General features: G+C 45.4%; 1 protein-coding gene across 3 annotated transcripts in view; it reads right to left on the reverse strand.

The window, feature by feature from the left end:
- Positions 1 to 15,232, reverse strand: part of Plxna4 (plexin A4) — a 422,862-nt gene that overhangs the window by 331,546 nt on the left and 76,084 nt on the right. For all 3 annotated transcript variants that reach the window (XM_013021638.1, XM_013021639.1, XM_013021640.1), the window contains one exon: positions 6,570 to 6,752. In XM_013021638.1, coding sequence (XP_012877092.1) covers positions 6,570 to 6,752 — 183 coding nt within the window. The remainder of the gene's footprint in view (positions 1 to 6,569; positions 6,753 to 15,232) is intronic.

Genomic DNA, 15,232 nt, shown 5'->3' on the forward strand with positions numbered 1-15,232 from the left:
TTGAACGTCTTTGCATTTTAATTTATGAACAGGATCTTTCTACACAAATGTATATATACACACACATATGATTTTAAAAAGTGGCACGTGTATCAATAAATCTCGAATTGGCAAAACTCATTCCAAACAATCTCCTTAAATCATATGCATTAGCAATGATGACTGGGGAAGGAGAATGACAAGAGCTCCTGAGTGCTCTTGGTTGGAGATTATGACCTGGGTTTGGAGAGGAGGCTGGGAGGAGAAGGAGCCCAAACCTGGCCATTAGCATTGAGCAGCCTTGAGAAGGGTTGTGGCAGAGACCATGGCCAAGTATCTCCCATGCTTGCTCAGGTTAGCCTCAAGTGACCACCTGTGATTGCTCAGAAACACACAGGAAAGGTTGGTAAACCTATACGCAGAGTCATGAGAAACAGTATAGGGTCAGAGCACAAAGTCAATGCAGAAACATTTATGTTAAAGGGATGATTGAATGAGGGCTTAATGGTGTTTGCAAAAATAAAACACACCTAAGAGAACAATGGCTAGCTACGCTTCATTCCTTAACTACAAAATAGAAAATAAACTTAAAACATAGCAAAAGAGATTGAGAATAGACAGGTTGGCATGAAGTAAAATTAGCCCGAAAAGCCAGCCTCAGGATTTCCAGACTGAGAGGACTAATGACAGAAGGGGCCCTCTGCCCCTCTTCTGAGCTTAGGATCCCTTGTGCATCTACGGATCTTTGGCAGCCTCAGTTTCACTTTCATGTACGTGGAGCATAGGTTAAGATCTATGCAGCTTTAATACTTGGGAAAGCTCAGGTTACAAAGTACAAAATAACACAGCAACATCAATCACCCAAACTCCCTCCCTGCTCCTTTCCCTCTGTGGAAATAAGCCCACAAAGGTGCTTCCACATGTTTCTTCCTTTCTGTTGCAAACTTGCAGCAGCGCAGGTATGAGGAACACATAGCATAACTGACCAAGCTTGTATGTAACTCTGTGTCTGCCCAGAATGTTAAGTTCCCAGTCAATGGGCAATTCCCACACTAGACACCTCTGAGATTTCCTGACTTCTACACCCATCTTCAGAGCTTAAGCCAGGTAGTTAATCTCACACCTGTAATCCTAGCTACTCAGGAGGCTGAGATCTGAGGACTGCTATTCAAAGCCAGTGTGGGCAGATTCGAGACCAAAAAGCCAGAAGTGGAGCTGTGGCTTGAGAGGTGGAGTGCCATTCTTGAGCAAAACAACTAAGGTACAGAGCCTAGGCCCTGAGTTCAAGAACTTCAATCTAGGCTCTCTTCTATACTCAGACTGGAGGGCCTAGGGAACATGAGCAAATTGATTTCAAAATAGATTCAAGTAAAGTATTAGAATGGTTAAAGGAATCTGCACGAGCACTGCTGATAAGGCTGGCCTGCTTCCCATCCCAAAAGGCTGCTATGGCATAGAACACTCACAGCCAGATGGGTGCGTGTCTGCAGGCTCATGACAAGAATAGACAGAAGCTCTGCTTAACCAGCATTCACCCTTTTGGTACAAATGGTTTTTTAGGTGGTTTCTGTTTAGTTTCATTTTGGTTTTGTGGCTGTCTTTGAATTCAGGGGTTGGGTGCTGATGCTGAGCAGTTTTGTTCAAGGTTGGCATTCTATTAATTGAGCCATGGCTTCTTACTTCTGGCTTTTGGGGGGTTAATTGGAGATAGAAGTCTCACAGATTTTTCTGCCTCGGCTGGCTTCAAATATGGTCCTCAGATCTCAGCCTTTTGAGTGGTTAGGATTATAGGCATAATTGGTGCCCAGACAAATAGTTTAACTTGTTAAAAAAATACCAAAAAAAAATCCAGGAAAGACACAAGCACAAAACAAAGGAGCAATCACACCTCAAGTGGAAATTTATGGTGTTTTGGTTCACAATGAACATTAGTCTCCCCACTAATGTCAGGCAGTAATTCGCTGCTGAGCAGCCACCATAAAATATGATCACTTAGTGACAGAATGCAATGCAAAGGGGCAGTGAGGGACACAGAGAGGTGGGGGAGGGAGAGAGAGAGAGGATTTCATCAGAAATAGTCAAACAAAAAGATCATGTCCTTCAAAGATAACACTGACCCAGTCTCCCAGCAAGAGTGAAAGGTTTTTAGATGTATACAGACTTACACAAGTCAAAATGGTGTTTGCCTCACCGTTTTCAATTATAGCTGAAAATTTAACAGCCAGTGGAGTATTCATTCATATGCCAGATTTTGTGTGTATGGGTGCAAGTTCTGAGGCTTGAACTCAGAGCCTGAGTGCTATCCTTTAGCTTTTTTTTTTTTCACTCAAGGCTAGCACTCTACCATGTGAATGACAGCTTCATTTCTAGCTTCTTTTGCTGGTTAATTGGAAATGAGAGACTCACAAACTTTCCTGACCAGGTTAGCTTGAAACCATAATAATCAGATCTCAGTCTCCTGAGTAGCTCAGTCTCCTGTCCATTGCTAGTTGTCCCTCCCCGGCAACTTTTTCCCACTCTCCCTCTCCCTCCCCCTCCCCTCTCTCTCTCTCTCTCTCTCTCTCTCTCACACACACACACACACACACACTCACACACACACACTCACACACACACAGACACACACACAGACACACACACACACACACACATACTATATCAGAATATACACAAAAGACATCCAAGTTGGCATTTACTTCACCTCCTTTCCCCTTGCCTCCTGTGATGTGTGTGCTCAAGAAGGGAAATTATGGTCATCAAAGGCAAGGTTGTGAATAATTGGGACCCATACCTTTCAAACAAAATAAAAAGTCAGTAATTTTGAAGGTAGCCTATGGATAGCTACAGTCTAGCTCCTGGACCCCAAAACACTCAGCCAACTCCTTCCTCTCAGCAAACTCCCAAGCCCCTTCCCACCCACCTTGCCTACTTCCAGTTTCTTGTCTTGCTGACAAGAACTCTGAAAGGCCCTTGAGACACACAGGAGATTATTACAGGGCTCAGAGAAGCCAACTCTGTAATTACGGCTACTGTGTGATTTCCATTATTCTCACACCCTGCGCTCAATCGCTCACATGACTTGTTGCAAAGTCCTCCTGCAGCCTCCAGTTTGCCATAGCCAGGCCTCTGCCCAAAAAGGTGGTGGCAGTCTGATAATCTCTTAGAAAAGCAAGTCAGACTTTTTTTTTAACAAGGAAAGGGATGTGGCTCCCAGTGAGTGATGAGCCGTGGGAAATTCTATTGTCTAGAAAATAAATAAATAAGCCCCAGCCACTTTGGCTTTTTATTATTTCAAGCAACAGACATGGCAGCCCGACCTTCCTTTTTCAACTTAGACTGTTTCCCCCACCCTCCTTACCCTGCCTCTCAGCCCCAGCCTGGGAGCCAACTGTGCTGATCTTGCAGAAGTGGACGCTAGGCTTGAGCAAAACTATTAAGTTGCTGCCACTCTGAGCCTATGGAGCAGAAAGTTTAGCTGCCTCGATGGCACTGTGCTCCCCAGGAGGGGAGATGGCTCATTCCTCTCCACATGACCCCTCTGCTCTTAGCTTTCAAGTGTTTATGCCTCACTGGTCCCACTACTGCTCTGGAAATTAGATATAAGGTCCCATGAGGCCGAAACAGAGCTGTTCTTATCTAAACCCGTGAAAAGAAAATGGGGGAAATACAAGCCAGCATCTGGGCTTAGAAAGCCCCAAACCCACAGTTACATGTTTCTGACAAGTGGCCTCTGCCTGGCTCTGCTCTGCTTGCCCCAGGATGGTTGTTTCTGAGCCTTTGTTTGCCCAGGTTCTTGGGGTATCCTTATCCTTGTTCATAGAGATATCTGCATTTGACCTTCCTGGAAGGAGACAAGCTTCTACAGATGAGAGCATCAGCTGCCATCTGCCTCAGTCCAGCCTGGGACCAACATCACACATTTGCAAGATGGCTGTCTTAGACTTACAGTGCAGCTGTCAGGAAATGGGTATTTCCTCTCCCCCTCCCCCATTAACTATTGTTATATGTTCTGAACTCTCAATGTTCATTTCATGGACATCATATTCCAATCGGCTCAGACAACACTGACAAAAAGAATAAATACTCATCTACCGTCTTCACAGCAAGTACATGAGCCACTGGCAGCTGATAGGAAATTTGATGATATGGACCCTATAGAGCAATGGAGGAAGTCATTGGACTTTCATTCAATGGAAGAAGTTCTTTTCCATGACACTGGGAGGGGGCTCATTAGAGAAGAGTTAAACTTTCACCCACAAGCCTTGCCTATTACTTACTCTCAATAGTGCTTCTCATTACTATAAGGAAATACCTGAGATAATTAACTTATAAAGAGAGAAGGCTTATTTGGGCCCATAGTTTTAAAGTTTCCAGTCTGAGATTGCTTGGCCCCATTGTCCTATAGCAGAAGCATGTAGTAGAACACAACTACTTACATCATGAACCAGAGAACAAAGAGAAAAGAAAGGGAGCAGAGAGAAAAGAAAAGGAACAGGGTCCCATAATCAACTTCAAGGTCATGGTCTCCAATGACATCAGGGCCTCCCAGCAGGTCCCACTTCCCAAAGGTCACACCACCTTCCAATATCACCACCCTGAGAGCCAATTCCTTTAATTTTTAATGGGAAAAAGAGATCCTTTTTATACTTACTCCTATTTTTAAATTATTATTTATTTATTTTATTTTGAGTTAATACAGTTATATAAGAGAGGATTTCCTTGTGATATTTCCACACATACACACAGCACACTTTGAACAAATTGGGCCTTTGGGGAACATTCAAGACCCAAACTATAGTACTGCCTTTGGGATTTAGCACTCACTTTTCTAGCAAACTAAAAGCATTCAATAATAGAAATGGGAAAAAATAGAGCCATCTGAGCAGCGAAGGAAAAATGTCCATGAGTGCCTGTCTGCTAAAAAGCTCCTATACTTATCTAGACACAATTTCAGCAAATTTGGCTATCTGATTTCCTAACTCAGGGGAAGCTGGATGCCACAGACTGAGGGAGGAGGAAAAGTACGGGAGCCAATAGGCATTTGACTGGAAGTGACTACTAGGAACCAGGAAGATGGCAACAATCAGGCACAGGAGCTATGTGGGGACAGCACACCCACGTCACATCTCCTCTAAGCATCTCCAGTAAAAATCACCCAGAGCAGGCAGCTTGAAAAGGTTCAATTATATTTACTATGTTCTTCTCAGAAAGGGCAGGGACCTAGGAAATATAATTCTTGAGGATGTGTAGACAACGGATAAATTATTCTTTAGTTGTGACATGGAAGGCAGTATACTATAATGAGGAAGTTCTCGCTTCCTGTTTGATACGAGACATACAGTACATGCCCTCCTCACACGGTGTCATGGTGCCCTGTGGAGCATATTATTTATTTTCCATACATTGCTCATATAGTTTCTCTGCACACACATCCTCTACTCTTGCTCATTCTACCCCCTGGTCTTCTGCACACACATCCCCCACTCTTACTCATTCTGCCCCCTTGTCTCTTGACAAGGTCACATTCCAGACAATCTATGCTACAAAGATACTAAGTTCACAGAGACATTTTCTGGGCTATTTCATGGCAGGATGGCCAAACAGACTCGGACGCAGCCTTCTAGATTTGCAACCTGGAGCTAATGTCCAGAAATACAACAAACAGAAAGTAGGGATCAAACTTCAGTTTTCAAGAGCAGTGCTCTTTGCATAATCTGAATCATATGAGGTCCAGAGACTTGCAAGGGAGGCTAAAACAAATCAGAAGCCTCCACATGGAATCAACACAATTTCCTAGGAAAGGACTAGAGAGCAACTATAAAGCCAACGGAAAACAGACATATGGCCTACACGGTCAAACAGGCTTTGAACTCCATTGAGGAGAGCATCCTAGGCTTGCTCCAACTTATTAAGAGTAGAAGCCTTAGCAGTGAACATTCCTGGAATTATCAGTTGTTTCTATCACTGCCAATGGGCCAAGATTGCCCAGTGTCCTGGGAACCAACAAGCTTCTGGGGAAGAAGGGGAACAGGCCAGGTCCTGAGATGGTATTAGTCCACTTCATCTTAAGTAATGTGTAGGTTCCCATGGCATCCATATTTGGTATTTCTTCATCCCATAAGTTGGATCTTAGCCCCATTACCAACTAAAACAGGTCTGTGCCTTTCTCCATCAGTTCACTGAATAGACTCCAGACGGACGTATCGTCGAGAAGGGGGGCAGGCAGTCACATCCCTCTCCCCAGCCCACCTCCTGTGCCCTTGTATCAGGGTACAAACCCAAGTTGAAGAGTGCAGCATTCATTCAGACAGTCCCAGTAATGCTGGGCTCATACCACATATGAGCAAACTAGCTCCAGAGAAGAAGGAACCCACCCACTCATTCACCAAGCCTGATTCCCACAAACACCTTGATACGAAGGCAAATATAAGACACATGGTCATGACCTCAATAGCAACATAATCTCTCAACTCCAACTTGTTTTACCAATCTATCAGGCAGGTGACAACCAGAAATTGGCAAAACAGATTCTATCCCTGAGGGGACAGACAGTCTTCACAATAATCAGAATAACTGTATTTTATCCCTACCTTCTTCAGCTTGCCACTTTTGGTGCCCACGAAGGCCAAAGAATGGTTCTTGTAGACATACGCAATGACTGAAGTCATACGGTCCCTGTCTTCTGTGAAGACAGGAATGCCACGCACCATCTCCGAGACCCCCAGGGGGGCATTCATATCCAGGCCACAGAAGTTGTCATCGATGGTTAGGAGCTGAAAATTAAACAAGGAGGGGGGAAAAGTTAAAAAGGAGAAATGGCAGAGGTGTGAAGTTAGGGAACTCAAGAGCTAGAAAAATGTTCATCAATGGATCATCTAATACAAATTCTTCAGGATTGTGTTGATTCAGGGAGTGTAAATAACTCCAAATGGTAGCTTAGAAGCCCCAGCTCTCCGCAGGGTTTGGTGCTCTGTAAGGGGCTGGAAACTTATTTGGTCATCCATCCTTTCTTGAAGGCACTGTGTGGCTTTGGAAGAGTTACTCTGTCTTCCAGTGCTTTTATTTTCCACTCTATAAAGATGAAGGAAACAAACCCTGCCTTTTGATGGGCCACTATAAAGCCTCTTGAGCTCATGCCTGTAAAAGTCTTTGGGCCTTTCAGAGAAAGGAATGAAATAAAATACAAGGTGCCACTTTTTTAAAAGGCTTCAATCCCACCAAAGTAAGAGGCACCTAGAGAACAGCAGGCAGGTTCCTGCCAATATAGCCCTGTAACTGTGGCCAGCTCAGTTCTCTAGGGCCTGGGGCTCTTCTGTTCCATGTCAGAAGTGGAGCAGGCAAGAATCATGCACCTCAGGAAGAACAATGTACTGAGTATATAAAGCCTTTGTGGCCTCTTCCCTTCTTCCATGGTGGCAGCAGTCAGGAAAGACAGAGGGACCATGGGTGGCCTGAGTAACCACATGCAGAATTGATGTTTGCCCCATGCTTTTGACAGAGTCTGGCCTCTCTTACATCACCTAGTCCAACATCCCAGACGGAATACAACTTTCCTCCATGGCTGGGTATCATGGTTCATCTTTATAATACCAGCTACTCAGGAGGCAGATTGGAAGGATAAAGGTTTGATGCTAGTTCAGGCAAAAAGTCAGGTGTGGTGGCCTGTTCCTGTCATTTCCTAGCTACAAAGGAAGCATAAATAGGAGGATCATAGTCCAGGTAGTCTGGCCCCAGATAAAATATCTAGAGACTTTATCTTTAAAACAACCAAAAGCAAAAAGACCTGGCAGTGCAACTCAAGTAGTAGAGTACCTGCATAGCAAGTGCAAAGCCCAGAGATCAATGCCCTCCATATCACATAAAAAGAACCATAAACTTAGGGCAAAGTGTTCAAGGTCTAGCATGATCTCTATCATTCTTCTACTGAGGAAATGGGAAAGTAAAAAGATAGCAGAAGGTAAATGAGATGGATAGAAGAAAGAAGAGAAGGATGATAGAAGGATGATATCTGTCCTATCCTAGCTTCAACCACAGCAACCTACCAGTGATCCTAATATAGTCTGGGTTGCTTGGATCTCCATCATTATTAACTATGGTTGTATCCTGTTTACAGGGAACCACATCCCTAATGTTCTCAGGCCTGCCTGAGATAACTGTGCTATAGAACCTCTGCCACCAGAAAACCTTGCATTTTCCCCATAAGGACCTATTTTCCAAATAAACAAGGTCAAAGGATTATCTACTCTTCCTAAAGGGAAACTGAGACATGGAAAGAGATAGTCTATGTTTCACAGCTCCTCTGCTACTTCCACGCATTCCTCATTAATCTAGTGAGGGATGTTTCCTCTCTCTTGGTCCCTAGAATTGTATTTCTGAGCAGCCAGGTTACTGATCACAATTCTTCACCTTGGCTAAACAAGCAACTCAAAGCCATCTATAAAAGCAGAGCATGCATTTGGATAACTACATCACTGCATCATAGTTGTTCAGAGTTAGAAAGCTAGGAACCTCTGAGTCACTTCTGCTGCAGCATGTCATACAGCAGGAGGCCTAAGGAAAGAATGTTTCCATTAAGGAAGGGAAGGCCATTCAAGCCTTAAAACTCAAGCCCAGGGTTCTTCCCTTCTTTAACTTGTGGGGCAGGCAACCTGACAGGTTCAGTCAGGAGATGGGGGCTCAGATTCTCCACTTGTGCCCTAGGAGAACATGGGAAGAGGCATCCAGGACAATGACACCTACCTCTCCAGCCTTCTCCATGGCTCAATTTCTCCCTCTGGGTAGGGCCCAAGTAAGGAAGGTATGATCAAGGCCTTTGACCGAGAACAGTCTAAGTCTGGGTGACTACTGAGGTCTTCCAGCTGCCATGGGAAATGACCTGGCTCTGTTTCCTCAAAGCTAGGATGATGGGTGAGGGACTTTTTCACAGTAAAATAGTAGTAGGGAAGGGGGGAACACACAGGATTGGACCACTTAGGTGCTTCCTAGATATACAACTTGCTCCCACAGTTGTCTGAGCCTCACTTTCCTTGGCTGTCAGCAGCAAGGCAAAACTGTCATGAGGACTGAGCAACTGAACCCATGATGACCTGGATATACATCAACAATGAAGGGCATTTCATGTGAATGTTTCAGAAGAAATCCAGCCCAGAAGAGTAGCTGCAGAGAGGTGGCCCTAGCGTATCTCCTGAGCAGCAGCTATGGGATAATTACAGCACAGGAAAGGAGCAGGATGGGCCCCTTAGGGCCCGTAGGCTAAGAAGCAGAAAGATAGCAAATGCTGAGCTTCCAGACTAATTGGTGAAAGCTTTCAGCAGGTAAATTCCTGAGTACCCTGGGCAATGGAGATGGAGAGAATCTGCTCTGGCCTTGGTCTGGTCTTCCCTTGGGTCCCATTAACAGGGAGATTAGAGCCATAAGCAGAGGACCCAGGATGAGTCTCAGCTGTAATCAGGAGGCTAGACATGCTAATCCTCACCAGGTACTCCACAAACACCCATGAGTGAGTTACAGCTGCCATTATGATGCTTATTGATTACAGGGAAATGCCATTCTTAAAATGAAGGGCAGATCTACTACAAAGGGATTTATTTGGTGCCCACTTGAGAAACACCACCAACAGACCTAGAAGCCTTTGGCAGGGCCATGCCCCTATGTGTCTTCTCTCTCCCTAGTCAGGGAAGATTGTATCCTTAGTCCATCACCCCCATAATTCACATGGGATATGTGTGTTGTAAATTAAGATGAGTGATTCACTGAATTTCAGGGACTATGAGCTCAAGGACTATAAGCTCCTTTGAGTCTTTGTACCCTTAATCCTTGGCCCATAGTAGGTTAAGACATGAGTTCAATGGATGAATGGATGGATGGATGAATAATAAATAAAACCTAGGTTTCACAGTGGCTAACAGTATGGAATTAGGTTGGAATCCCATCCTCTGCTACTTAATACCTTGTGACCTTGGGTAAGTCAATTAAACTCTCTGTACCTGTAGAATGGGGGTTTTAATAACAGCACATACTTCACAGTGCCATGGAGACTGACACATTTAGCATGTAATCAATGCTGTGGGCATGTTGACAAGTCAGCTGATTTCTGTGAGGCTCAGCATCACTAAGAAAATCTATGGCATCTACCTTGCAGGTATTATCAAGATCAAGAGTCTAGACTGGTCAAGATAAATAGACAAGGTAACACCCCCTAAAGATCTGTCAGATGGAAGAGATGTGGGACCAATGAGGCCAGATGAAGGAGTAAAGAAATGATCCCTCGGATCTTAAAAATCTTAGATCTGTAACCCAGGCCACTCTTCTCCATCAGAAGACCTGAATGGGGGCTGGGTACCTACATCATTATCCCAGCCGTGAGGTTCCCCATCCTGGCCTTTGTCCCCACGGTCAGCCCTTCTTGGCTGAGTCAGCTACCAGAGGGCAGGACCCCAGCTGGACCTGGGTGCCGAGTGGCCCTGTGGCAGCCTCCCAATGGTCCGCTGAGCAGCAAGAGCCCTGGTAAGGTGGCATAGGGAGCCGGAGCTGACAATCCGAATTACAATCTAATAGCTTACCGTGCTTCCCTCGTGCATAGCGGCAAAGGTTACTGTGCAATTACGTGTCGCTACATACAAATGACAGAGCAGTTACGGTTACTTTACCAATTACAGGGAAATTGCTCCCACTCTGCAGAGACTGGCAGTCTGAAAAGCTCTATCATCTCCATGGAAAGGGGATTGTCAATGCTGGCCGTGTCCGTCTTCTAGTAGTATCCCCAAAGAGCCCAGAGGTATCTCTTTGTGTGGAGCTGCTCTGAAAAAGGCTGCAGGAGGGAGGAAGGCCTGGGAGACTGAGGAGCTCCCTAGGCTCCTGAGCCATCACTCCCCACCCTAGGCTTCAATGATAAGCTCCTAAGAATCCAGCCATCATCTTGTCAGTGATGCCAACATCTTGGAGATGAGGTAGGGTTGGTACCTGATCTTGAAATCACCTCTGACCTCCACCTGGCTTGGCCCCTGTTCTATCCTTCATGGCCTCTCTCCTGCCACACAGAGTTGTTTTGGCCCAAGCCCTACAACTACCCCACCTTTGCGGAAGCACCATTAAGCCCTTATTATAGAAAGGTCAGAAGTAGGCCAGAGCTCAGTGGTCCAAAGGCAGTGCTAATGAGGTACAGGTCAGTAACATCATCCCCCCTGTGGGCCAATTAGCTGAGCTCCGGGACATAGTCTCTTCCACAGCCACTGGCTACCCCCTTTACCCTGGGTATACACTGTTTACAAATATCCCACACTGGCCCCAAAAGGCAGACCAGGTGAGCCTGTGGAATGGAAAGATGTCATTCACTGCTTGCTCTGGACCCCTGAATGGAAACTACAAGATCAGTAGTGGGCTTGGTGAGCAGATCCCGTAGTGAGCAAAGAGAAGAATCCTTTGTAAACCTGCCTTTCCTGAAAGGAAAAGTACTGTCCAGTCCCACACATGAAGTCCTAAGCACCTCAAACTTGTGGTACAAGCCTCCTGTCCATTAAATAAGGGAGAAGCCATCAGAGGTCTGTCCAGGCTCACCTCTGTGGGGTCATACAGGTCTCTAGTGACATTATTTTCTTATCAAACTTAGCCCACTTAAACTCCTTGCCTTCCACAGAGGAAAGAAACTGAGATACTAAATGAAGATGATGATATTGATTGTTCACTTATTATTTTGTTTCAAAGTGTTTACAAAGGAGTAAGCACTTAGGGGAAGCCTCCTCAGGAATAGAAAAGTGAAAGTCTGTGTTACTGCTCCCCAGATGGTCCCTTTCCTAGTTGAGGGGACAGACCTCAGCAATGACCATGACTAGCAAGCCATCTGTTTATGCCTTGGGGAGTATTGAAGCCAGGACCACCTAAGGGCACAGACAAAGATTTCTCAAAGAAGCAGGAGAGGCAGGGCAGGTGAGAAAGGGGAGGTTTGGGCTCAACTCCCTGTTCACTGTTAGGGTACAGGGTTCCTTAATTCTCATTGCATACTACTCCTGGGGAAACAAAACTCAAGATCATACCATACACTTTACAGGGTAGGGAGAGAAACCAAGGCCAGGAGAGGAGAGTAACCCGAACAAACCCCCAATTCCCAGTCTAGAAGGAAAGAACTGCTCTTCAGCAAAGGCTCCTTCCAGGATTGCTAGAAGGCAACCTCAAAGGAGACAGCCCAGGGAAGAAGGCACTCTACATTATCCTGAAGGGGCCCTTGGACCTTGGCTGGAGGAGGGCTTTGTCTTTTCCTGAGAGAAAGAAGAAAGCCCACAAGCTGCCTGCTGATGGAGACAAGAAAAGATCTTTGGATTCTTCATGCTCAACAGCCCTAAATTATTTCCCTTTAATTACATCTATACCTCTCTCCCTGTCTCCCTCAATCCCTCTCCACCCCCCCCATCTCTCCAAGAACTGGCCACAGCAGGCCTCTGCTGGAAATGGGAATCAGTGAATTATGCATTTGGGATTTCTTTTTGTAAAGGAGATATTGATCAGATAAGCTGCAATAGCTCATGTCTAAATACAGACTCTTGTTGTAAAGCTCTGTAGCACAGAGTAATAATGATCACCCACTTATTGGGAGTTACATCTCAAAGATGACCACTGACCCATAAGGCGTTCATAAATGCACCAGGGAATACACAATATGAGCACAGCCCCTTGAGACAACTCTGTATGCTCTCCACTCTACTTCCTCAGGGATCGAGGTAAGACCAGAAGGTCCTAAGGGACCATTTTTTGGGAGTCTGGTAGGAAGATGAGGCTTGGCTTCATCAATATTCCCATCTGCCTGGGCCATTATTGCTGTAATAATAAAGAAATCGAAGCCGGGTCCCAGTGGCTTATGCCACTACTCCTAACTACCCATAAGGTTGAGATCACAGAGGCTGGTTCAAAGGCAGCTCAGGCAGAAAAGTCAATGCAACCCTTATCTAATTAGTTACCAAAAAGCGATTAGTGGAGCTGTGGCTCAAGAGATGAGTGCCTGCCTTCACTGAAAAAGCTAGGTGATGACACTAAGGCCCTGAGTTCAAGCCCCAGTATAGGCACAAATAAAATAACAACAACAACAATAATAATAATGACAATGAAATTTAAAAGCACAACTCTTCAACCCTCTGATTGGTTTACCATTCCATATAGATGTCCCTTGTTCTTTTATGATTCTTGCTCTTTTATGACAATCTGTTTGAGGCCTGTGCTTAACCCCATGTGGTGGAACTTGGGAAAAGAAGCCAGACAAATGTGTTCAAGTGAAGGCCGACCCCAGCACACTGGCCTGGAGCACAGGGGAGAGCACTGGAATGTGGGAATGTGGCCTTCTCTCCGTCGTTATTAGCACATCATCTCAGAGTGGCTCTGTATTGCGTCTTTTTCAGTGAGATTATAGAGAAAATGAGTATGTATAGGGAAAAGGAGGGAGAGCCAGCACACCACACCACAATAACCTAGTTAGACAACAGATTACTGAAGGGAGTAGTGAAAAGAGTCTCCAAATGGGAAAAACAGTCCAACAAATTGCAGGCAAGTTTTCCCAGAATGCTGCCTCTAGGGTTCCAAAGGCGAGGAAGGGACCAAAAATCACAATAGAGATTTGGAGTTCTGTGGAGGATAGGGCAACTACTAAGGCAAACATGTGTGGAACTAATTCATCAAAGTACCTAACTACCACAGACGGCAACCAAACCTTTTATACTCATTTCTAAATCTCTGTGTCTTAAGACCAACGATGGCCCAATGCCATCAAGGATGTAAGGAATCTTTCACTCATCATGAAAAACAAGCTAGCTTTCTAATGAAGAAGTAAGGTCACTAATTTGAGTTTGTATTCCCAGGAGAAGGTGATTAATCCAGGGCATACTTTCTACAGACCAGGCTGTAACAAATAGCAAATGCTAGCAGTGCAGCACCCACAGGGATTGCTGAAGAGAGCAGTCAAAAATCAGCTCAGGATCCAGGAGGCTAGACTCCTGACCTTCTCCTCATTAGCTCAGCTGCCAAGAACCCCAGGTTCCTCCTTCTGACAAGCAGCCAGGGCATGGCCTAATGATGAGGGAAGGTCTGAACAGGCCAGAGCCATGGGCCAGCCTGCCAAGAGGATCTGGTCTGCACAGGTGACAGCCACACGAGGGGCTAGCCTGGTAGCCAAAACTGGACCCCTAAGAAACCCCAGGGAACACTATTATGCACACTATCATAAGCTTATGAACATATCAATGAAACCATCATGAAGCCATCCTCCCCTTCTGCAGATATCAGACACAGCCAATGCCTGTCAAGGATCGATAAAGCCCCTATGTCTAGCCAATCAGCCCCCAGTCCCTACTCTCCCTCCCAGAGTCTATGTCAGGCAGCCTCAGCCACCACTTGAACTTAATTGAAGCAAGGAACGCCACAATGATTAGGTTTGTATGTTTTCTGGTGGACAGAGGGAAGCAGAGGCCCTGCTGGCCAGGCTGAATTATGGCTAGGTCAGTCCCTTGTTAGTGAAAATAAATTTTATTAGCCCCACTCTTGTTGCTGTGTATCTTCCTCTTGTGCTCCTCAGACCCATGTGTGAGTCTGGGTAATGTAGCCTGCATGCGAGATAAATCAGCCGAATCAATCCCATTATATTTTGGAACACCGACAGAGATACAGTAATGACACGGAGCATGACATGGGCTGTCTTCTCCCTCACAGATCCTGGATGGCATGTATGGCCAAACACATCACACACACACACACACACACACACAGAGGCAATCTACAGCCCCCCCCCCCCCGCCACACACACAGAGGTAATCTACAGCCCAAATGGTGAGGTCTCCGCTGCCATCCATTCTTCCTTCTTCCGCTAACTTTGTCCCTGAGAAGAAACAAGCAAGTGTACCATCTTGATGTACAGCCGTTGCCTTCAGCCTTTGTAAACAAACTAAGAGAGACCTGAGGATAACAGCAGCAAGGTATGGCAGGAACTATATCCTCTCCTTCGGAATGTGTCCTGCAGAAAGGACAGCAGGTGTTGGGAGGCCTGTGCCAAGGCCTGGGATATTAAATATAACATCTGTGGTAGACACAGCCCAGAGCTCTCAGAAGTACATATTGCAGAAGAAAAATAAGCTAACAGCAGTATTATCACATCCTTTTGTGTCCCAAAGGTTGTATTTTAACCAATGGCAGACATGCAGGATAGTGCTATGAAAATGTTTGTGTCCTACAAATATAAGGTGCTCAGTGTCTACCATTATTTATTACTGGCTGTGTT

The sequence above is a fragment of the Dipodomys ordii genome, unplaced genomic scaffold (assembly GCF_000151885.1).
Source record: "Dipodomys ordii isolate 6190 unplaced genomic scaffold, Dord_2.0 Scaffold56, whole genome shotgun sequence".
Classification (NCBI taxonomy): Eukaryota; Metazoa; Chordata; class Mammalia; order Rodentia; family Heteromyidae; genus Dipodomys; species Dipodomys ordii.